The sequence below is a fragment of the Panthera tigris genome, chromosome D1 (assembly GCF_018350195.1).
Source record: "Panthera tigris isolate Pti1 chromosome D1, P.tigris_Pti1_mat1.1, whole genome shotgun sequence".
NCBI classification, from domain to species: Eukaryota; Metazoa; Chordata; class Mammalia; order Carnivora; family Felidae; genus Panthera; species Panthera tigris.
The window spans coordinates 99,444,677-99,468,964 of record NC_056669.1 but is presented as its reverse complement, the minus strand read 5'-3'; the positions used below and the strand labels follow the sequence as shown (position 1 = coordinate 99,468,964).

General features: G+C 39.5%; 1 protein-coding gene, 1 long non-coding RNA gene and 1 pseudogene across 2 annotated transcripts; all 3 read right to left on the bottom strand.

The window, feature by feature from the left end:
• Window positions 1-14,229: 14,229 nt before the first annotated feature.
• On the bottom strand, window positions 14,230-15,807 carry LOC102955698 (annotated as a pseudogene).
• Window positions 15,808-16,630: 823 nt separating this feature from the next.
• On the bottom strand, window positions 16,631-17,557 carry LOC102972175 (olfactory receptor 4A47-like). Its single transcript, XM_007082180.2, has one exon. The coding sequence runs from the start codon at window positions 17,555-17,557 to the stop codon at window positions 16,631-16,633; it is 927 nt and encodes a 308-aa protein (XP_007082242.1).
• A 720-nt stretch (window positions 17,558-18,277) lies between these two features.
• On the bottom strand, window positions 18,278-20,591 carry LOC122231127. The gene is made up of 3 exons (XR_006208284.1): window positions 20,524-20,591; window positions 19,351-19,416; window positions 18,278-18,382 (listed from the first exon to the last, which is right to left on the bottom strand). It is a non-coding gene; the product is annotated as an uncharacterized LOC122231127 (long non-coding RNA).
• Window positions 20,592-24,288: the final 3,697 nt, after the last annotated feature.

Below are 24,288 nucleotides of genomic sequence, written 5' to 3'. Positions count from 1 at the left end.
TCTCTTCTTTTTGAGAAGTCTGACTAGGGGTTTTGTTCATCTTTTCAAAAAATCAGCTCTTAGTTTCATTGACCTCTTCTACTTTTTTTTTTTGGATTCTATATTGTTTATTTCTGCTCTAGTCTTTATTATTTCTCTTCTTCTGCTGCCTTGGGGTTTCTTTGCTGTTATGCTTCTATTTCCTTTAGGTGTGCTGTTAGATTTTGTATTTTGGATATTTCTTGTTTCTTGAGATAGTCCTGGATTGCAATGTATTTTCCTCTTTGGGCTGACTTTGCTGCATCCCAAAGGGTTTAGACTGTGGTTTCATTTTCATTTGTTTCCATGTATTTTTAAATTTCTTCTTTAATTGCCTGGTTGGCCCATTCATTAATTAGTAGGATGTTCTTTAACCTTCAAGCATTTGGAGGTTTTCCAAACTTTTTCCTGTGGTTGATAACAGGTTTCATAGCACTGTGATCTGAAAGTGCATGGTATGGTCTCAATTCTTTTATATTTATTGAGGGTTGTTTTGTGACCCAACATGTGGTCTATCTTGGAGAATATTCCATGTGCACTCAAGGAGAATGTGTATTCTACTGCTTTTGGATGAAAAGTTCTGAATATATCTCTCAAATCCATCTGGTCCAGTGTATCATTCTGAGCCCTTGTTTCTTCATTGATTCTGTGCCTAGAGGATCTGTCCATTGCTAATTGGAATATTAAAGTCTCCTGCAATTACCACATTCTTATCAATAAGATTGCTTATGTTTGTGATTGTTTTATATATTTGAGTGCTCTCAAATTGGGTGCATAAACATTTATTATTGTTAACTCTTCTTGATGGATAGACCCCATAAGTATGATATAATGCCTTTCTTCATCTCTTGTTACAGCCTTTAGTTTAAAATCTAGTTTGTCTGGTATAAGTATGGCTCGTCCAGCTTTGTTTTGACTTCCAATAGCATGATAGATGGTTCACCATCCCATCACTTTCAATCTGAAGGTGTCTTCAGGTCTAAAATGGGTCTCTTGTAGACAACAAATAGATGGAATGTGTTTTTTTTTAATCCATTCTGATACCCTATGTCTTTTGATTGGAACCATTATTCCATTTACATTCAGCATTATTATTGAAAGATATGGATTTAGTGTCATTGTGTTATCTGTAGGTTTCATGGTTATGGTGATGTCTCTGGTCTTTTGTAGTCTTTGCAACATTCTACTCATGGAGTCCCCCTTAGGATCTCTTGTAGGACTAGCTTAGTGGTTATGAACTTCAGTTTTTGTGTGTCTGGGAAAATCTTTCTCTCTCCTTCTCTTATCTCTCCTTCTATTCTGAATGACAACCTTGCTGGATAAAGGATTCTTGGCTGCATATTTTTCCTATTGAGCACATTGAATATTTCCTACTACCCCCTTCTGGCCTGCCAAGTTTCAGTAGATAGGTCTTCTACTACCCTTATGTGTCTACACTTGTAGGTTAAGGCCCATTTGTCCCTAGCTGCTTTCAGAATTCTCTCTTTATGTTTGTATTTTTCCAGTTTCACTATGATATGTCATGCAGAGTATCAATTCATGTTACATCTGAAGGGATTTCTCTGTGCCTCCTAGATTTCAATGTGTGTTTCCTTTCCCAGATTGGGGATGTTCTCAGCTATGATTTGTTCAAGAACACCTTCTGCTCCTTTCTTTCTCTTCTTCCTCTGGAACTCCTATGATACAGATATTTTTATGTTTCATTGAATCACTTAGGTCTTTAATTATCCCTTCATGGTCTAGAATTTTTTTATCTCTCTTTTTCCCAGCTTCATCTTTTTCCATAATTTTATCTTCTATTTCACTTATTCTCCCCTCTTCCTCTTTAGTCCTCATTGTCACCACATCTGGTTTCTTTTGCACCTCATTTACATTTCTTAATTCATCATGACTATTTTTTAGTTCTTTGATCTTTGTAGCAATAGATTCTCTGCTGTCTTCTATTTTTTTTCAAGCCCAGCAATTAATCTTATGACTATTATTCTAAATTCTTGATCAGATGTATTGTTCATATCTGTTTTGATCAATTCTTTAGCTGTCATTTCTTCCTGGAATTTCTTCTGAGGAGAATTCTTCCATTTCATCATTTTGGCTAGTTTTCTATCCCTTATGTGTTTTAAAAGCTTGCTATGTGTCCTGAACCTGCGAACACTACTAAATTAAAGAGGGGTCACATAGTGTCCAGGGCCTGGCCCTTCAGGAGGTGTTTTTTGGAGAGTGTTATGGGCTGATTTCATGACTCTGGTTGCTTTATCTCCTTACTCATAGTGATGTTTTGGACCCTCCACCCAGTGTGCTTTGACAGTAGTTTTATAATGGTTCTAATGCTATTTTTTTTTTGTTTATGTCATATCTTTCTGACCCTATTTATCTGATTTGGCCTATTAGTAATGTTATATAGATATTTTTAAATATTTTTTCTGGAAATTCCCAGTGAATTTAATAAGCAAGAATCAGTCTTGGACACTTCCTAATTATTAATGAGGAATATGGTTAGAATAGATAAAATGTCCGGTGATCTATGGGTGATCTCCGGTGATGATATGGGGAAGAAGATACTATGTTTTTAACAACTGATATGCATTTTTAAGGAGATTTCTGTTAGGCTTAATGCATTACCGAAGGAAGAGCACAAGAATGTCTTTTTTTTATTAAAAAATTCATTTGAAGTATTTTTTACTTCTTTTTCGAGAAAGAAAGAGAGAGAAATCATGGGAGGGGCAGAGAGAGGGGGAGAGCAAGAATCCCAAGCAGTCTCCGCACCATCATCACACAGTCTGATATGTGGCTCGAACTCAACAAATGCAAGATTATGACCTGAGCTAAAATCAAGAGTTAGTTGCTTAACTGACTGAGCCAACCTGGAACCCCAAGAATGTCCCCTAAAATATCAAGTCAGCTAATCTGACCAAACCAACAGTATAGAAAGAGGACCACTAAGCAGTTGATTGACATTTTTCTATTTAGAAATTGGTAGGAAAGAAGTAACTTGAGAAAAGTCTACCCGAGAAAGGACTGGCTGCCACTTTTCATATGTAAGAATAGCAATTCCTTTCTTTTTTTGATAAATTATCCTAATGTGATGAATTTTTGTTTTTCTGTGTGGACCATGGAATTCCTAGGAAGTAATCGACAGTGCAAATAAAAGTAACCTTCTGAATAAAGATAAGACTCCATGGAAAAAATGGATAGACAGGTGAATGAAATAAAATATGTCCTCAGGTAACAATGCAGCTTTTTGCCCTTTCCTGTCAAACTGGATGAGAGAAGAAATCCAGCTGGCTGTGAATGAGTAAAAAGCATTCCTTCAGATTGTGAACTTGCTTTTACAAGGTAAGACTAAAAGTAGATAGTGGAAACCAGTCTTTGCAATTGTGTGACTCCCCCAGCCTTTTAAAAATTTTTAATGTTTATTTCTTTTTGAGAGAGAGAGAGAGAGAGAATGAGAATCAGTGGGAGAGGGGCAGAGAGAGAGAGGGAGAAACAGAATCTGAAACAGGCTCCAGTCTCTGAGCTGTCAGCACAGAGCCTGACACGGGGATTGAACTCACAAACTACAAGATCATGACCTGAGGCAAAGTGGGATGCTTAACCAACTTAGCCATCCAGGCTCCCCTGTGTGACTCCCTTTATTAAGTAAAAGTGAGATCACTTTGAGAGAAAGCAAACTTTGATTCCAATTCTGGTTTTATCACTTACAAATGTGTGACCTTGGGAAAATTAATTAGAAGTCCTTAGCCTCAATCTGTTCACCTATGAAATGGAGATTATAGTTCCTGTTATTGTAAGATGAACTGTGATTTATTAAGTGGTGACTATGCGATTGGAATCCATATAAGTGTTGTGAGCAGTGGAGTGATCAGAATCAGATTTAAAATGGATCATTTTTAAGCTGCATCAGAACAAATTGATGGAGACCAGAATGAAAAGGGAGTAATGTGCAAGAGGCTAATGCAGTGAGCCAGAGAAAGGGAGGAGGGGAGGGAAGTGATAAAATTTGTGAAATATTTCATTTCATTTTGTGTTTTTAATTTAATTTATTAAAGAGAGATACAGGGGCGCCTGGGTGGCTCAGTCGGTTAAGCGTCCGACTTCAGCTCAGGTCACAATCTCGCGGTCTGTGAGTTCGAGCCCCGCGTTGGGCTCTGGGCTGATGGCTCAGAGCCTGGAGCCTGCTTCCGATTCTGTGTCTCCCTCTCTCTCTGCCCCTCCCCCGTTCATGCTCTGTCTCTCTCTGTCTCAAAAATGAATAAAACCTTAAAAAAAAAATTTAAAAAGAGAGATACAGTAAACAAGTGGGGGAGTGGGGCAGAAGGAGAAAGAGAGAATCTCTAGCAAGCTCCATGCTGAGCGAGGAGTCTGACAGGGGTCAATCACATGATCATGGGATCATGATCTGAGCCGAAATCAAGAGTCAGACACTCAAGTGACAGAGCCACCCAGGTAGACCAATGTGATATATTTTAAAGGGGGTTAATAAGGGTGTTAAAGGTATCAATATGTGATAAGAGAACAAGAAAAGCATGAAGGACACTGTGATATTTCTTATCTGAGCAATGACATGGAGGTGGTACCATTTAATGATGTGGGGAACATGTATGTTTATTGATGAAAATTAATATTAGTTTCGTAAGCACTGAATTGGTATCTAATTGGAGATGTCTGAATTTGGATATGTTGTATATATGAAGCTTAAAAATTAAGAGAGTGATACAACACTGGAGTGTTTCCTCATTTGTTGGCATTTATCAGTCAGGAAAAGGAGGCATATCCAACCGAAGATCCTAATAAAGCGGTCTCAGTGAGGGAAGAGACAATCCAGGAGTGACCTTCCATTCCTAATTTGATCTACTCACTTTGAATATATCAGTTACGTTAAATGGCTCTCAAGTATTTCACTTTTGGGACTTTATAAACTGTAACTTTCCATGGAATTCCCTTGTCCTCTTTTGTTGTCCTTTCACTTTTCCTTTAAAACTCAGTTAAGATATTGCTTCATCTGGGAAGCCTGCTTTGATTCCTGTTTCGTTGATATATTCCTACACCAACCTTTGCATTGTGCATCTATTTTTAATGACACTTATTACCTTCATGATTATTATTTATGATATCACTGAGCATAGGAAACCATAGCTTATTAAACTTGGAAATCACAAAGTCTGTGAAACATATGACACAAACAACTATTTCCACATTATTTTAACTGTGTGAATGAATAAGATATAAATCGATTGTTCCATCGATCCCTACTTTGTTGAGGACTTTTATCAAGAATGGATGCCATATTTTGTCACATACTTTTTCTGCATCTATTGACAGGATCATATGGTTCCTATCCTTTCTTTTATTAATATGGTGTATCACACTGATTTGTGTTGTAGTCCAGGAATAAATCCCACTTGATTGTAGTGAGTAATAATTCCTTTAATGTACTGTTGTATTCAATTTGCTAATACCTTGTTGAGAATTTTTGCATCCATGTTCATCAGGGATATTGGCTTCTCATTCTCCTTTTTAGTAGGGTCTTTGTCTGATTTTGGAATCAAAGTAATGCTGGCCTTGTAAAATGAATTTGGAAGTTTTCCTTCTATTTCTGTTTTGGAAAAGTTTGAGAATAGGTATTAACTCTTTTTAAATGTCTGGTAGAATTTTGCTGGCAAAAAAAGCCCCGGGACTTTTTTTGTTGGGAGATTTTTGATTGCTGATTCCATTTCTTTGCTGGTTAGGGTTTTGTTCAAATTTTCTATTTCTTCCTGTTTCAGTTTTGGTAGTTTATGAGTTTCTGAATTTGTCCGTTTCTTCCAGATTGCCCAGTTTTTTGGCATAATAATCTTTTCTAATTGTTTGTATTTCTGTGATATTGGTTGTGATCCCTCCTTGTTCATTCATGATTTTTTCTACTTGGGACCTTTCTCTTTTATTTCTGAGAAGTCTGGCTAGGGGTTTATCAATTTTGTTAACTCTTTATAGGAACCAGTTCTTAGTTTTGTTGATGTGTGATGCTGTTTTGTTTGTTTGTTTTTGTTATATCCTATTTTCATTGATCTGTTCTACTGGGGGTGGGGGGGGGCGGTTGTTAGTATATCATTTATTTCTGCTCTAATCTTTATTATTTCCCTACCTCTGCTGGCCTTGGGCTTTATTTGCTGTTCCTTTTCTGTCTCTTTCAGGTGTAAGGTTAGGTTGTGTTTTTGAGATCTTTCTTGCATCTTGAGGTAGGCCTGGATAGCTATATACTGCCCTCCTATGACCATGTTCACTGCATCCTAACAGTTTTGGACTATCATGTTTCATTTTCATTTTCATTTTCTTACATGTATTTACTTCTTTAATTTCCTGGTTAACCCATTCATTGTTTAGTAGGATGTCTTTAACCTTCATGTATTTGAGGTCTTTCCAAATTTTGTCTTTTGGTTGACTTCAAGTTTCATTTCATTGTGGTCTGAAAATATGCATGGTATGATCTCAATTATTTGTACTTGTTGAGGCCTGATTTGTGAACCAGTATGTGATTTATTCTGGAGAATGTTCCATTTTCACTTGAAAAAAATGTCTATTCTACTGCTTTAGGATGAAATGTTCTAAATATATCTGTTAAGTCCATGTGGTCACTCAAAGCCATTGTTTCCTTGATTTTCTGCTTAATCTGTCCATTGTTATCAGTGGGGTGTTAAAGTCCCCTACTCTTACTGTTTTATTATCAATTAGTTTCTTTATATATGTTCTTAAATTTTTTATATATTTATCTTCTTCCATGTGGGTGCATAAATATTTACAATTGTTAGATCTTATTGTCAGACAGTTCCTTTTATCTTGAAAAAGTGTCCTTCTTCATTTATTGTTACAATCTTTGGATTAAAATCTAGTTTGTCTGATATAAGTAAGGCTGCTCTGGCCTTCTTTTGATGTACATTAGCATAATAAATTGTTCTCCATCTCCTCACTTTCAATCTGCAAGCATGTTTAGGTCTAAAATGCACCTTTGTAGGCAGCATGTAGACGGTTTTTTATCCATTCTTATATCCTATATCTTTTGATTGGAACATTTAGTCCATTTACATTTAGAGTGATTTTTGATAGATATGAACTTAGTGCCATTGTATTACGTGTAAAGTTAGTGTTTCTGGAGATTTTCTCTGTTCCTTCTAGTCTTTGTTCCTATTGATCTTTCTCTCCCACTGAAAGGGTCCCCTTTAATATTTCTTCAGGACTGGTTTAGTGGTCACAAAATCCTTTAGTTTTTGTTTGGGAAACTCTTTAGCTCTCTATTCTGAATGAGAGCCTTGCTGGATAAAGTATTCTTGGCTCTATATGTTTCCCATTCAGCATGTTGAATATATCATGCCACTCATTTCTGTCCTGCCAAGTTTCTGTAGAGAGATTTGCTGCTAACCTTATTTATCTTCCTTTCTAGGTTGGGGACTTTTTAGCCTTGCTGCTTTCAGAATTGTTTCCTTATCTTTGTATTTTGCAAATTTTACTACAATATGTCTTGATATTGGCCTGTTTTTATTGATCTTGAAGGGAGTTTTCTGTGCCTCCTGGATTTGAATGTCTGTTTCCTTCCCCAGATTAGGTAAGTTTTCAGCTATACTTTGCTCAAAAAAACCTTCTGTACCTTTTTCTTCTCTTCTTTGGAGACTACTATGACACAAACATTATTATGATTTATGGAGTCACTGAGTTTCCTAAGTCTACATTGATGATCCAATGTTTTTCCTCCCCTTTCTTTTCAGCTTCATTATTTTCCATAATTCTATCTTCTATATCACTAATTCATTCCTCTGCTTCTTCCATCCTCGTCATCATTGCCTCCAGCTAGTTTTGCATCTCAGTTATAGCATTTTTTTACTATCAACCTGACTAATTTTAAGACTTCTAGCTCTGTGGTAATGGTCTCCCCGGTGTCTTCTATGCTTTCCTCAAGCCCAGCTAGTAACCTTATGATTGTTGTTTTAAATTCTGGATCAGGCATATATTATATCTGTTTTAATTAGATCCCTGTCCATGACCTCCTCTTGTTCTTTCTTTCAGGATGGAGTCCTCCATTTTGGCATTTTGTTTATGTCTCTGTCTTCTGTGCGCTAGGAAAGCCTGTTCTGTTTCCTGCTTCTGAGGATAATGGCTATATTAAGAATAGGTCATATACCGTCCAGAGCCCAGGACTTCAGGAAGTGTTTCTGGCATATGCTGTGTGCATTCTACTGTTGTGTTTTGGCTGCTCTTTCCCTCAGGTTAGTCCTCTGAAGACTTTCTTCTTGCCTGCAGTGGCATATGTTTGGATGTATCCACTGTGTGGTGAGTTTTAACAAGGTCTGTTTTGGTCTGCTTGTTAAAAGAGGCTAGATCCTATTTCCCCTAGAACTGAAGCTTTGCAGCACTCTGTGGTCTGTAAACTTGGTGCATGCAGGGGGTTTGGGTTGGTCTTCTCAGGGAAGGGCCTGCTACTGCTGACTCTCAGGCACACTTGTCCTAGTTCAGAAACACCTGCAGGACACAGGTTTCGGGGCTTGGTGTAGGCGGCTTTAGCCTCCACTGTGGGTACTGTGCTGTTCACTGAAGTCTCTCTGTGCTGAGGGAGAGGGGAGTTCCTACCCCTTGCTGTACAGGAAGCCCTAAAAGATGAGCAAACAATCTCTTCTTGTTTGTCCCAGGCTTCCCTCAGATGCCTGCCTTCCCCCTATGTCTGAGCTATCTACCCAGCCTGTTGTGCAGTGCTCCTCTGGAAGAGGATCACACCAGGCTGGGGCTGGTGACACTTTGTCCCAGAAGGGCAGTTGCACCAAATGTGCAGGAGGTGGACTTTATGGTAAAGCTCAGAAAAGAAAACTAGCATCCAGGTTAGCTTCCCTCAGTAGGCATCTCTGTTTGTAGGCCAATGAACAGGGCAGCTCAGTGGTGCCCACTGGCTCTTTTGTCCCTGGAGAGGCAGTGCCACCTCTCCCAAATACACTCCAATAAGGGGAACTATCTCTCCCAATGTGACCCAGGGGATCCTCATACCATGCTGTCCACTCCTGGGCCTCTGTCCTCCTTACCCATTGGAGCACCTATATGCCCACCCAGCTCCACCCTAGTGGAGCCATAGCACAGACTTCTAAAACATTGAGATCCACTGCTTGTAAAAACTTCTGATAAACAGTCCCTCTCATTTTCCCCAACAGTGGTTTTGGGGAAGTGTTTTCCTTGTGAAATGCCCTGCACTCCATTCTGTCTCTCATTCTCTCCCTCCCTCTCTCTCCCCTCTCTTCCTGATCAGGGCTCCCTCCACCCTGTAGCACTGGCCATTCTTTTCTACCTCAAATCACATCTCCATTCTTCCTACCTTCCTCAACATGGCCTCTTTACTCCCTCTACTTGCGCAGTTTGTCCTCTCAGGCCTCACATTGATTTCCTGGGTGTTCAGAACGATTTGATATTTATCTACCTGTGTGTGAGGGACAAGGCAAGTGTAGGATCCTCCTACTACTCCACCATCTTAACTCCCTGAGAGGTTTTTTTTAATCATGAAAAGATATTGAATGTCTGTGCTACCAATGAACAAGCCAGAGAGGATGAAGAAAACAATTCCATTTACAACAGCACCAAACGAACAAAATACTTAGGATAAACTTAAACAAGGAGGAGAGAGTCTTCTTCACTGAAAAACAACAAAGTGTTGCTGAACAATCTACTAAAAAACACAAATAAAAGGGAAGACATTCCTGAAATCATGTAATTCATGTTATTAAGATGTCAATGCTGCCTTGGGCACCTGGGTGGCTCAGTCAGTTAAGTGTCCAACTCTTGGTTTCAGCTCAAGTCATAAGCTCATGCTTTATGGGATCAAACCTCACATCAGGGCTATCGATACAGAGCCTGCTTGGTATTCTCTCTCTCCCTCTCTTTCTGCCACTCCCCTGATTCTCTCTTTTTCTCAAAATAAATAAACATTAAAAAAAAAAAAATGTCAATGCTACCTAAAGTGATCTACAGATTCAATGCAATCCCTATCAAAATCCAAAAAAAAAAAAAATGTTTGTTGCTGAAATAGATAAATCCATCCTAAGATTCTGGTGGAAACTCAATGTACTCCAAGCAGCCAAAACAATCTTGGGAAACAAGCAAACAAACAGTTGGAGGACTTCCTGGTTCTAAAAGTTACTATATAGCTACATAATCAAATAAAAACTGTATGGTATTAGCATAAAGATGGACATAACAATGGCACACAATACAGAACCTAGAAATAAACTTTGCATACGTGTTCAAATGATTGTCAACAGGTAACATTCATGAGGAAAAGGCAGGTAGTTCAAAAAATGTTGCTGTGAAACTGGATATCCACACAAAGGGACGAAACTGAATCTTTAACATACGGCATGTACAAAAATTAACTCAAAATGGATCAAATACCTCAACTATCACTAGAACTAGTAAACTCTTAGAAGAAAACATGAAAGAAATGTTCACAACCTTGGGCTTGACAATGATTTTTTTTGGGGTATGACCCCAAAACCACAGGTAAGAAAAGGAAAAACTAAATAAATTATTTTATCAAATTTAAGAACTTTTGTACACCAAAGGACACTATCAACAGAGAGAAAAGGCATGCAACAAATGAAAGAAAATATTTGCAAACGATATATTTAATAAGGTATTAATGTCAAGAATATATAAAGAACCTCTACATCTCAAACACACACACACACACACACACACACACACACAAACACTAACGATTAAAAATGAGCAAAGGACTTCAATAGACATTTCTCCAAAGAAAATGCATGTGTGCCCTATAAGCGAATGAAAAGATATTCAATATACTAATCATTTTCCCTAGGAAATGCACTTAAAAACCATAGTGCAATACCATTTCACATCTAACAAGAGAGCTATTACCACAAAATGTAATGATAACAACACGTGTAAGAAAGTGGAGATGTGGGAACAACCGTGCGTTCTGGTGGGAATGTAAACTGATGTAGCTGCTATATAAAATGTTATGGTAGTTCCTGAAAAATTAAGCAAAAAATAATCCACAATTCGACTTTGTCAAAGTCATGGAAATCACAGTCTCAGAAAGATATTTCTATAACCATATTCATGGAAGTATAATTCACAATAACCAGAAACAAATAACCAAGGTGTCTACTGACAGGTAAAAGTACGAATAGAAGGAAGTATATGCACCCAACAGATTATTATTCACTCTTAAAAATGAAGGAAATTCTGACACATGCTAAAACATACATCAACCTACAATTCACTACACTAAGTGAAATAAGACTATCACAAAAAGACAAATATTATATGATCCCACATAGGTAGGGTACTTAAAGTAGCCAAACTCATACAGGACGAAAATAAAATGGTATTTGCCTAATGCCCAGAGAGAGGGAATAGGGAATTCAAGTTTAATGAGTGGAATTTGCATTTGGGAACATGAAAAAGCTTTGGAGATGAATAGTGCTGGTATTAGCATAACAAACATGAATTAACTTAATTAACCACCATGACAATGTGAATTAACTCAATGTCACTGAACTATGCACTTACAAATGGCTAAAACTGCAAGTTCTGTTATTTGTATTTTACTACAGTTAAAAACTAAATGTAAAGGGGCACCTGGGTGGCTCAGTCAGTTAAGTGTCTGACTTCAGCTCAGGTCATGATCTCACAGCCCATGAGTTCAAGCCCCGCATCGGGATCTGTGCTGACAGCTCAGAGCCTGGAGCCTGCTTCAGATTCTGTCTCCCTCTCTCTCTGCCTCTCTGCTGCTCACTTTCTCTCTCTCCTTCAAAATAAATAAACATCTAAAAAATTTAAAAAAAACTAAATGTAGAAACTAAGTTGACTTCATTAAAAGGTGCATGATGTCAACACAAAGCACAGCACAATAGCAAGAATACATGCAGAACTCATTGGCTTTACATACACTTCTTTAGAAAGTCTGTATGTCACTCAACAACAAAGCTAATACATTTAAATCTCCAGAGCTCTGTCCTGATAATCTGCATTTTGTAAGAACTCTAATTCTGACAGTACATTAAACTTCTACAACCCGTTGGACAATTCATAAATCTAAATAGGACATTTTTACAGTGACAAATAATTTCCTGCCTGGACCTTTCCTCACAGTACCTATATAACAAAATAAACATACTTGGGACAAATAGTGTTCATGTGCCTCTGCACCACAGAAATTATCTTCTTTTCCCTTTTCCATTTAAAAGACAAATTTATTTTATTAAGGTAGGGATATCCCTCAAAGTTACTTTTTTTCCCCCAGAACTTCCTCATGGCATTTTTTTACCTCCAGATTCCTGAGTGCTCAGGTTTAAGAAGTTAACAACGGAGTTACCGTGGTATACAACATAGCCACAACTTGACCAGTGGAGAAGGTGGTGATTGGTTACAAATATATAAACATGCAGACTCAATACTAAGAACACCACAGTGGTGTGAGAGACACAGTTGGACACAGCTTTGTGTCTCCCCTCAAAGATATAGGTCCTCAGAGAATAGTAGAAGATGACCACCTATGAGACCATCGAAAAGAAAATGTTAACAGGTCAATGAACCCACTGTCGGCAGCAACAAAGAGACCAGGGGTATGATTGGGTCCATGCAGACAACTTTCAAAAATGGGTTTACATCACACACAAATGGTCTATGACATTGGGGCCACACACACACAGCCACACTGTGAAGAGGACCTGAATGGCTGCTGGGACAAAGTCTGTAGCACATGCCACCTGAAAGAGGAAGTCATATCCCTGTCACTCTTCATGATGTCATGGTACCGGGATTTGCAGATGGCCACATGGATGCTCAGCAAAGACTTAAGTCATGTACTTCCTCAGAGAGATGGTTTTCTTACAGCAAAAGTGCCAGGCAGCATTTTACGGGTCATGGAGGAAGAACAGCAGACTTCTAGAAGGGAGAAGTCACGCAGGCAGAAAACGGAAGCAGTACCCAAGGGCAGGAGAGATGACCTGTTAAATGTCAAGGCCTGCTCAGGGATAACAGTTCTCAGCACTCGGAGTCTTAAGTGGAATCCAAGTGTATATGGAACTTTAGAACATAATACGATTTCAAGTCAATGGCAAAAAGGAAATGACATAACTATTTTTAAAACCCTGCAATTTACAAAACCAATTAAATCCATACCTCTTTAATGACCACATCTAAATAAATTCAAGAAGGAGCAAAAGCCTTAATGTAAGATATACAGCCTCAAAAATACTTAATTAAGTGCCAAAAATTTGTTGGAGAATATTTTGATATGATTGAAGTAAGGAAAGTCTTTTTAAGATATAAAAATTAAAAATAAGTATTAAATGAATAAAAACATTTCTTACAGCCAAAGGCATCCTACACAGTATACAAGTGTCAAAACCATATCACAAGTCAGAAAAATAACAATTACGTAAACAACAGTAAGAGAGAGCATTTCCTCAGTGTACACACTAACATCATTATGGAGAAGATCCGCAATTATAAGAAATAGATAAAAGACATTAAGAGGATTCACAGAAAAAGAGAGAAATCATATTAAACAAAGGGAAAGATAGTCAAACTCAATGATATGAGAATGACTGCAATGCATTCAGGTTGCCTTATGCCATGAATACTTATCAGGGACTGGTTGTTGAGAAGTGGACAGAAGAATGCTCATAGACTGGGAGCAGCAGGCTGTTTGTACCCTCTCAAGGATGACAGCTGGGCAATAACTATGAATGTTGACAATTAACTATATGACCATTGATTCAAATATGTATACTAACAATTCCTCTCATACAACCTCATATCTGCCTAGATTTACCAAAAAATAACTATTATAAAATTCTCTGGGGGCAACTGAGTGGCTCAGTTGGTTAAGCATCTGACTTTGGCTCAGGTCATGATCTCACAGATCATGGGTTTGAGTCCCGCACCGGGCACTCTGCTGACAGTTCAGAGCCTGAAGCCTGCTTCGGATTCTGTCTCTCTCTCTGACCCTCCTCTGCTCATGCTTTCTGTCTCTCTCTCAAAATAAATAAACAAAAAAATAACTCTGTGTCATAGACAAAGGTTGGTAATGACATGAACAGGAATGAATACGTTTATTTTCATATATACTTATAAGTGAGTAATATGGAGTACAAGAAAAACTAAGGGATTTATATGGACTGGTGTGGAACATCTTCAAGATGTTGTATATGATTTCACTTACGTGTAGAATTTAATCAACAAAACAAACACAAAAAACAAAAACAGACTCATAAATACAGAGAACAAACTGGTGGTTGCCAGAGCTGAGAAGGGTGGAGGGATAGGCACAATGCGTGAAGGGGATAAAAGGTACAAAGTGGCCATAATAAAATACATAACTCACAAGAATGAACAGTACAGTACAGGGTAAGAGATGGAAGTTATACTTTTACATGGGCATTTCATAACACCCACTTTTCTTCCACTGTGTCCCAGGCTTAAGAACAAAGTGATGAGTGATGTGGGGATTAAAAACAAGAGTATCCTTGAACTTCCCCTTCACTCCAGCTAGTCTCCCCCAACTCCCTGCCCCCACACCCTTTGTGTTCCCAAATCTGTTCTTAGTGAAGAACTTTATCCCAAGGCTCTGGCTCTCTTTCCATAGCTCTCCCCCTTCCTCTGCTCCCCATTGCTGGGAAGGGCCGGCATCAGTTTGAATGCATGGGAGAGCCCAGAGTGGTACAGACCCCAGGGAAAGGCTTCACCTTCAGGGAAAGAGACCAGGGAGTACAGTGTAGTGAAGGGGGGCCCCCAGAGCCTGGAGTACCAAAATGGGGTCCTGGTGCCAGAAGAAAGGATACTGGTGCCCCTGAGAAAGGGGACCCAGCAGCCTCAGCGGTCTCTCCTTGGAAACAGTCACTGCTTGATCTGTTGCCTTTCTGGCCATGGTTGCAGAACCACACGGGGACCACATCCTGCTGTAGCCCGAGCTGCTGGGCCCTGTGGCCGCTGTGCTTCTGGCTGGGTTTCCAGCACTGCAGGAACGTGTCCTCCAGGCTGCCTCTCACTCTCTCCTCCATACTTGCTCGCCTGCTCTCTGGGGCGTGCGCAGGGTCCCCGCTTTGCAAGTCTGCTGTAGATTTCCTGGTTGTCAGCTTCCTCCACCCAATTCTGCAGCAGCGCCGCGGCGTATACACATTCTGGAAACTGAGCGGCAGAGCCTAGAAACGGCAGAGGGTCTTTTGCGGCTTGAGTATATCCCAGAGTGATCCTCTTCCGCTTCAGGAGCTTGGCGAACTGTTCCAGGTCTTTCCTCCTGGGATTCCTCGGGGTTTTGCTCCCGCTTTTCCTGGTCAGGCTTCAGGGCCCCAGGCGGGGTAGCGCACTGCTCTGGAAAGACGCCCTCAGAGTTGGCTCTCCACCTGGGCTCCCTGCTTGCGACCGGCTCCAAAGGAGGTCTCCAAGCTGCCTTGGGGCACCAGCCATACACCTACGTGAGGTCCACAGTACTCCATCCCCCGATAGAACTCACACAGTAGGAGGCACCGGGGCATCCCCCACACCCTAGCGCCCGGCCCGACACCTGGCCCAATTCCTGACCCATCAGGAGGGCCTTGGAAGCTCAGTCAAGGTCCCAGGGTCAATCCAGTGGGTCTGTGGACCATCGCCTCCACACCACCCCTACCGTGTGGGTGCAACAATGCCAAGTGAAAGCCAGGCGCCCTGCCATGGGAAACAGAGGCGCCCCAAGCCTGGGGGGCCTGCAAAAATGAGGGCTCTCCAAGGGAATGCTCAGCACCTCCCTTCCTCCCCAAACCCACCCACTTCCATACTGTACATAATTCTTGAATCACAATGTTATACGCCTGAAACTAGTGTAATATTCTATGTCAACTATACTTCAATTACAACACTAAAAATAAATCAATAAAACTATCACAAACTTAAAAGTTTACTTATAAAAAGAAATTCTACAGTAAAGGAAATATTTACATACACAGAGAAAAACTCACATATAAACATTTAAATACACGTGCATTTGTAAAGATTATTACCTAATGAGTCTAAAGAAACTGCCTCTGGGGGAAAGGATTGGAAACTATTCGAGAGATAAATAGGAAATTTATTCTACACTTTATCTCATTTTGTAAGGTTTTCATTACTACTATTTACTACCTATTACACTTCAATTTTTCTTATGTAAACTAAAAGTATTAACCAATATTTTACATAAGGCAACCAAAAATTAATAAAGAAAAGTCTATACGGCATTAATGTTTTAAATAATATAAAAAGAATGAAGTTAACTAACACAGTCTTACTAAAAATAATACTGTCTTAGAAAAAAATGTTTTTAAATTTTTTTAATTAAGAATTAGTGTAATCGTATAAATAATCCCTCACTATTCATTACCTATTATTGATTCTTTACTAGAAAGGCATTACAGATTTCTAAGTGAAGAGATCTACAAGATGTTATGGACCTTACATTCTAGCAACAAGGGAAACTGTTATTATAGCACAATCATCCAGTTCTTTCTTTAATTATAATTAAGTTCTTTGAAAAAAGGGAAATCAGAATCATTTTAAGACTTCTGCATTCTTCAAAAAGGGGGTCCAATGAAAATAAGTCTCTTCATGGTGGGTTATATACTTATCTACTAAGAGATATATTTCTCTTCCAGAGCTTCCTCATAGCATTTGTCATCTCAGAATTTCTCAGAGTGTAGATCAGGGGGTTCAGCATGGGGGTTATGACTGTATAGAACACACTCAATGATTTGTCAATAGGGAAGGTCTTAGCAGGTCTCACGTACATGAAAATACACGGCACAAAGAAGAAGACCACCACAGTGATGTGGGAACCACAGGTCTGGAGGGCTTTCCGCCTCCCTTCCGGACTAAGGTCCTTTAGAGAGTGCAAGATGACACCATAAGAGATGAGCAAGAGCACAAACACGATTGTGCAGATCAGTCCTCCGTTGGCCACCACTAACAGGCCAATGACACGGGTGTCAGTACAGACCAGTTTCAGTAAGGGGTACATGTCACACAAAAAATGATCAATGACTTTGGGACCACAGAATGGGAGTCTATAAATAGTGCTAACTTGAATGGCTGAATGCAGAAAACCTCCAACCCAGGACCCTACCAGCAGCACAACACACACCCACTGTCTCATGATAACCAAATAATGCAAGGGCTTACAGATGGCCACATAGCGGTCATAGGCCATCACCAGCAGAAGAAAGACCTCTGATCCACCAAAAAAGTGCTCTGTAAACAGCTGGGTCATACAAGATTGAAAGGATATGGTGTTTTTCCCAAACAACAAGTCTGAAATCAATCTAGGGGAAATAGTAGAGGAATAAATGACATCCATAAACGATAAGCTAGCAAGAAAAAAGTACATAGGTGAGTCCAGGGTCCTACTGACAGTTATAGTCATGACAATGAGCAAATTGCCCACCATGGTCAAAATATAGAAGTGTAAGAACATAACCAAAAGGACCTTCTGTCCCTTTGGATCCTGTGTGAGACCCAAGAGGACAAAGTAAGTGACATTGCTCCTTGTTTCCATCTAGTCTGCATAGGAGCTGACTTCTCATATTAGAAGCAGGTGATCTACAAAACAAGGGGGGGAAACTTTTAAATGCATTAGAAGATCAATCTTTTATTCATTCAAACAATTAAAAGAATGTGGAAATAGTTGTTTGTGTCACATGTTTCACCAATGTTGTGATTTCCAAGTTGAATAAGCTATGGTTTCCTATACTCAGTGATATCATACATAATAATCACCAAGGTAATAAGTGCCATTATAAAAATAGCTGAATAGGGGTGTCTGGGTGGCTCAGTTGGCTAAGTGTCCAACTTCAGCTCAGGTCATGATCTCACGGTTTGCGGGTTTTAGCCCTGCACTGGGCTCTGTGCTGATGGCTCAGAGCCTGGATCCTGCTTCAGATTCTGTCTCTCCCTCTCTCTCTCTGCCCTTCCCCTGTTCTCTCTCTCTCTCTCTCTCTCTCTCTCTCTCTCTCTCTCTCAAAAATAAACATACATTTAAAAATTAAAGAAATAAAAATAAAAATGGCTGCACAATGGGAAGATCCTGGAGTAAAAATTTATCAACCAAACAGGAATCATAGAAGGCTTCCCAGAGGAAGCAATACTTTAGCTGAGTTTTAAAGGAAAAGTGGGAGAACAACAAAAACAAGCCAAGGGAATTCCATGAAAAGGTACACAGTTTATAAAGTCCCAAAAGTGAAATACTTGAGACCCACTTAAGGTAACTTACATATTCAAAATGAGAAGTTCAAATTAGGAATGGAAGGTCACTGCCCTGGGTTGTTTCTTCCTTCACTGAGACCTCTTTCTTAGCATTTTTGCTTGGATATGCCTCCTTTTCCTGACCAATAAATGAGGAAACACTTCAGTGTTGTGTCTCTCCCTTAATTTTTAAACTTCATATATGTAACATCTGCAAATTTGGACAGCTCCAACTTAATATCAGTTCAGTGCTTATGAAACTAAATTTTTAATTTTCAGCAATAAATATAGGCGTATCCCACCTCATTAAATAGTACCACCTTCCGTGTCATTGCTCAGACAAGAAATATCACAATTCTGTTTCTTGCTCTCGTATCACATACTGATACCTTTAACAAGTCTTATGAAGCCCTTTAAAACATCACATTATGGGCACCTGAGAGGCTCAGTCAGTTGAGCATTGTGACTCTTGATTTTGGCTCAGGTCATGATCCCAGGATCACGATATCAAGCCACCAGTTGGGCTCAGCAGTGAGCATGGGGTCTGATAGAGATTCCCTCTCTCTCCCTCTGCCCCTCTCCTCCACTTATGCTCTCTTGCTAAAACCAAAACACAAAATGTGTGTGTGTACACACACACACACACACACACACACACACACACATCACAAATAAGATCATTTCCCTCCCCCCACCCCCACTCCCCACAACTTCTACCCTACTACATTAACCTCCTGCCAGGTCCTTCCCCTTTCATTCTGGCCTCCATCAATTTATTCTCCTCATTCAGACCAAATGATCCTTTTCAAATCTGAATCTGATCTATCACTCCACTGCTAACAACACCTACAGTGGATTCTAATCACATAGTCACAACTTAATGAATCACAGTTCATTTTACAGTAACAGGAACTATAATCTCCATTTCATAGGTGAAAAGACTAAGGCTCAGGTCATCTAATAATTTTCCCAGGGTCACCCATTTTTAAGTGATAAAACTAGAATTAGAATCAAAGTTTGCTTGCACTCAAAGTGTTCTCACTTTTTCTTATTAAAAATAGTCACACAATTGCAAGGCTGGTTTCCACTATTTACTATTAGTCTTACCTTGGGAAGGCAAGTCTGCAATCTGAAGGAACACCTCTTATTCATTCATAGCAACCTGGATTTCATCTGTCATCCAATTTGACAAGAGAAAGCAAAAAAGCTGCATTATTACTTGAGGACATATTTTATTTCATTTGACTGTCTATCCATTTTCTCCATGGAGTCTCCTGAATATTCAGAAGGTTGATTTTATTTGCACTGCAGATTGTTTCCTGGGAATTCCCAGGGCCATATAGAAAAGCAAAAATTTATCACATTAGGATAATTTATTTAAAAGACAAGAAATTCCTATCCTTACATAAGAAAAATATCTACCAGTCATTTCCCAGGCAGATTTTTCTCAAGTAACTTCTTTGCCTCTGATTTCTAAACAGAAAAATACCATTCAAAGGCTTAGGTATCCTCATTCTATACTGTTGCTTTCGTCACATTAGCTGACTTGATATTTTAAGAGACATTCTTGTGCTTCTCTGTAGGCAATTCTTTAAGCCTATCAGAAACCTTCTTTAAAAATGTGTATCAATTTAAGACTATTGTATCTTCTTCCCAGTAGGGCAAAGATCACTGGACATTTTATCCTTTCTAACCACATTCTTCATTAAGTCCTAGAGTTGGGAAGTGTCCAAGACTGATTCTTGCTTAATTAAATTCACTGGGAATTTTTGCAAAAACTTTCAAAAATATCTATGTAAAGATCCTATTTTGCAAAATCAGATAATTAGGAAGATGTAACAATAACAAAAAAATAGCTTTAGAACCATTGTAAAACTACTGCCAGTCAAAAATAAAATTTCTGCCCATTTTGTTTGAGGGAAGATTAATTTATCATGTATTTCCCCACTTGCCATAGCAAGTTTTTCTTCCCTTGTATTTAATATTCAATTTATTCTACCTTGAACTGTGGTAGATATTGTAGATATTTATTCACAGATTTAGACAGAAAAACTATTTACCCAATTATTAATTTCCTTAATTTGGAGCTCCTGGTTACTTCCAGAAACCATGCTATGAGAGTGGACACAGCAATTAATGAAATAGGGGGACGAATTATGCAACAGGTCCTTCCTGCATGGACCTTCTATTCTCATAACAGAATCAGGCAGTACGTAATGGGACAATTTAGGAAACTAATTACAGTCTTCATCAGTGCTAATAAGACAGCAAACAGCATACTCAGGGAGAATTCTATGGAGAAGGTGACCGGGGAAGATCTTTCTTCAAAGATGATGCTTAAGCTGAGATCCACAGGACAGAAGGCAGCTACCACTGGAAACACCTACAGGTAGTAAAATTAAGTAAACATTAATTATAAGCAATTTGTTCTCACTTCATTGATGGCATGACCTATGTAAGAAAATGCTAAAAACTTCACACAGATTTTTATTCCAGGGCCCTTTGAAAAGGAATGGTAAGTGTGGGCACTCTAATCAACTTCCTGATTGTAGTGGGAAAGCTTTCAAACTTCACTGTTGAGTGTCCTGTTAGCTATGGATCTGTCACATATGGCCTTTATTATGTTGAGGTACATGCCTTCTATACCCAATTTGTTGTGAGGTTACTTGTATCATGAAAATACATTGAAATTCTATCCTACCAAAGAACAACTCCGAGAGGAAATACAATTCCTTTTACAACAGCATCAAAAAGAATATTTAAGAATAAACTTACATAAGGAGGCAAAAACTTTTGTACACTTAAAAACTATAAAATGCTGAAGAGAAAGAAAGATGGAGGCATGGGAGGATGCTGGGCAAACCTCATCCTGCTGATCGCTTAGATTCCAACCACATCAGCCTAAATAACCCAGAAAATGGCCAGAAGACTACCAGAATGGACTCTCCAGAGCCAAGCGTAGACAAGAGGGCCATGGAAGAGGGTAGGAAGGGTGGAGAGCAGTGCGTCCTTCATGGACTGGCAGAGGAGAGCCAGGGCGATGGAGGGGCAGCCCGCCGGGCAAGGCAGAGCCCCCAAGTCTGGCTTGCAAAAGCATTGGGGCCAGACTGCGTGAGTTCTGACAGCCAGCGGGACTTAACATCTGGAATGTTAAAAGTCAACAGCTCTGCTCAGAGAGTGGGAGGGCAAGAGGACACCAGAAGGGAGAGTTGTTGAGCCCCGGAAGACAGAGCTCAGCTCAGCATGGAACAAAGGCAGTGGCCAGCACCATCTCCCTCTCCCATCCCCCAGTCAAAATCCCAAAGGGAACCAGTTCCCATCATGGAACTTACTTGCACTGCGCAAATACCCAATGCTGTGCTTCTATGGATCCATCCCTCCGAGGGGTCTGCCTCCCTCCCAGTGCTGTAGGGCCCCTCCCACAGGGAACCACCAATGGCAAAGCGAGCTGAGCCTACCCCTCCCACCCCTTTGCACCTTGCGGATCCACCCCAGCTAATACGCCCTTGGCCAGATCCCATCACAGCAGCACCACAAGCCTGGCAGTGTGCAAGTAACCCAGACAGGGGCCACACCACTCCACAGTGAGTCCTGCCCCTGGGAGAGGGGAAGATAAGGTACACACCAGTCTGACTGTGGCCCCAGCGGTGGGCTGGGGGCAGACATGGGGTCTGACTGCGGCCCGCCCACCAACACAAGTTACTCCAGACAGCACAAGAGCCCTGCAATTCCCCGCCACTCCAGGGACTATCCAAAATGATGAAATGGAGGAATTCTCCTCAAAAGAAACTCCAAGAAGTAGCGATAGCTAACGAATTGATCAAAAAACGATTTAAGAAATATAGCAGAAAATGAATATAAAATAATAGTCATAAAATTAATCTCTGGACTTGAAAAAAGTATAGAGGACAGCAGAGAATCTATTGCTACAGAGATCAAGTGACTAAGAAATAGTCATGAGGAGCTAAAAAATGTTGTAAATGAGCTGCAAAATAAAATGGAGGTGACCACAGCTCGGATTGAAGAGACAGAGGAGAGAATAGGTGAATTAGAAGATAAAATTATGGAAAAAGAGGAAGCTGAGAAAAAGAGAGATAATAAAGTCCAGGAGTATGAGGGGAGAATTAGGAACTAAGTGATGCAATCAAACGGAACAATATCTGCATAATAGGAATTCCAGAAGAGGAAGAGAGAGAGAAAAGGGCTGAAGGTGTACTTGAACAAATCATAGCTGAGATGTTCCCTGATCTGGGGAAGGAAAAAGGCATTGAAATCCAAGAGGCACAGAGAACTCCCTTCAGACATAACTTGAATCAATCTTCTGCACGACATATCATAGTGAAACTGGCAAAATACAAGGATAAAGAGAATATTCTGAAGATAAACAGGCTCTAACTTATAAAGGGAGACCCATAAGACTAGTGGAAGACCTATCTACTGAAACTTGGCAGGCCAGAAAAGAATGGCAGGAAATCTTCAATGTGATCAACAGAAAAAATATGCAGCCGAGAATCCTTATCCAGAAAGTGTCATTCAGAATAGAAGGAGAGATAAAGGTTTTCCCAAACAAACAAAAACTGAAGGAATTCCTCACCACTAAACCAGCCCTACAAGAGATCCTAAGGGGGACTCTGTGAGTGAAATGTTGCAAGGACTACAAAGTACCAGAGACATCACTACAAGCATGAAAACTACAGACATCACAGTGACTCTAAACCGACATCTTTCATAATAACACTGAATGTAAATGGAATAAATGCTCCAACCAAAAGACATAAGGTATCATAATGGATAAAAAAAACAAGACCCATCTATTTTCTGTCTACAAGAGACTCATTTTAGACCTGAGGACACCTTCAGATGGAAAGTGAGGGGATGGAGAACTATCTATCATGCTACTGGAAGTCAAAAGAAAGCTGGAGTAGCCATACTTACATCAGGCAAGCTAGACATTAAATTAAAGGCTGTAACAAGAGATGAAGAAGGGCATTATATAATAATTACAGGGTCTATCCATCAGGAAGAGCTAACAATTATAAATGTCTATGCGCCGAATACGGGAGCCCCCAAATATATAAAACAATTACTCACAAACATAAGCAACCTTATTGATGAGAATGTGGTAGTTGCGGGGGACTTTAATACTCCACTTACAACAATGGATAGATCATCTAGACACAGGATCAGTAAAGAACCCAGGGCCCTGAATGATACATTGGATCAGATGGACTTGACAGATATATTTAGAACTCTGCATCCCAAAGCAACAGAATATACTTTCTTCTTGAGTGCACATGGAACATTCTCCAAATAGATCACATACTGGGTCACAAAACAGCCCTTCATAAGTATAAAAGAACTGAGATCATACCATGCACACTTTCAGACTACAATGCTATGAAACTTGAAATCAACCATGGGAAAAAGTCTGGAAAACCTCCAAAAGCAGGGAGGTTAAAGAACACCCTACTAAAGAATGAATGGGTCAATCAGACAATTAGAGAAAAAATTTAAAAATATACAGAAACAAATGAAAATGAAAATACAACAATCCAACTGCTTTGGGATGCAGCGAAGGCAGTCCTGAGAGGAAAATACATTGCAATCCAGGCCTATCTCAAGAAACAAGAAAAATCCCAAATACAAAATCTAACAACACACCTAAAGGAACTAGAAGCAGAACATCAAAGGCACCCCAAACCCAGCAGAAGAAGAGAAATAATAATGATCGGAGCAGAAATAAACAATATAGAATCTAAAAAAGCTGTAGAGCAGATCAGTGAAACCAAGAGTTGGTTTTTTGAAAAAATAAACAAAATTGATAAACCTCTAGCCAGGCTTCTCAAAAAGAAAAGGGAGATGACCCAAATAGATAAAATCAGGAATGAAAATGGAATTATTACAACCAATCCCTCAGAAATACAAGCAATTATCAGGGAATATTATGAAAAATTATATGCCAACAAACTGGACAACCTGGAAGAAATGGACAAAGTCCCAAGCACCCACACAAAACAGGAAGAAATAGCAAACGTGAACAGACCC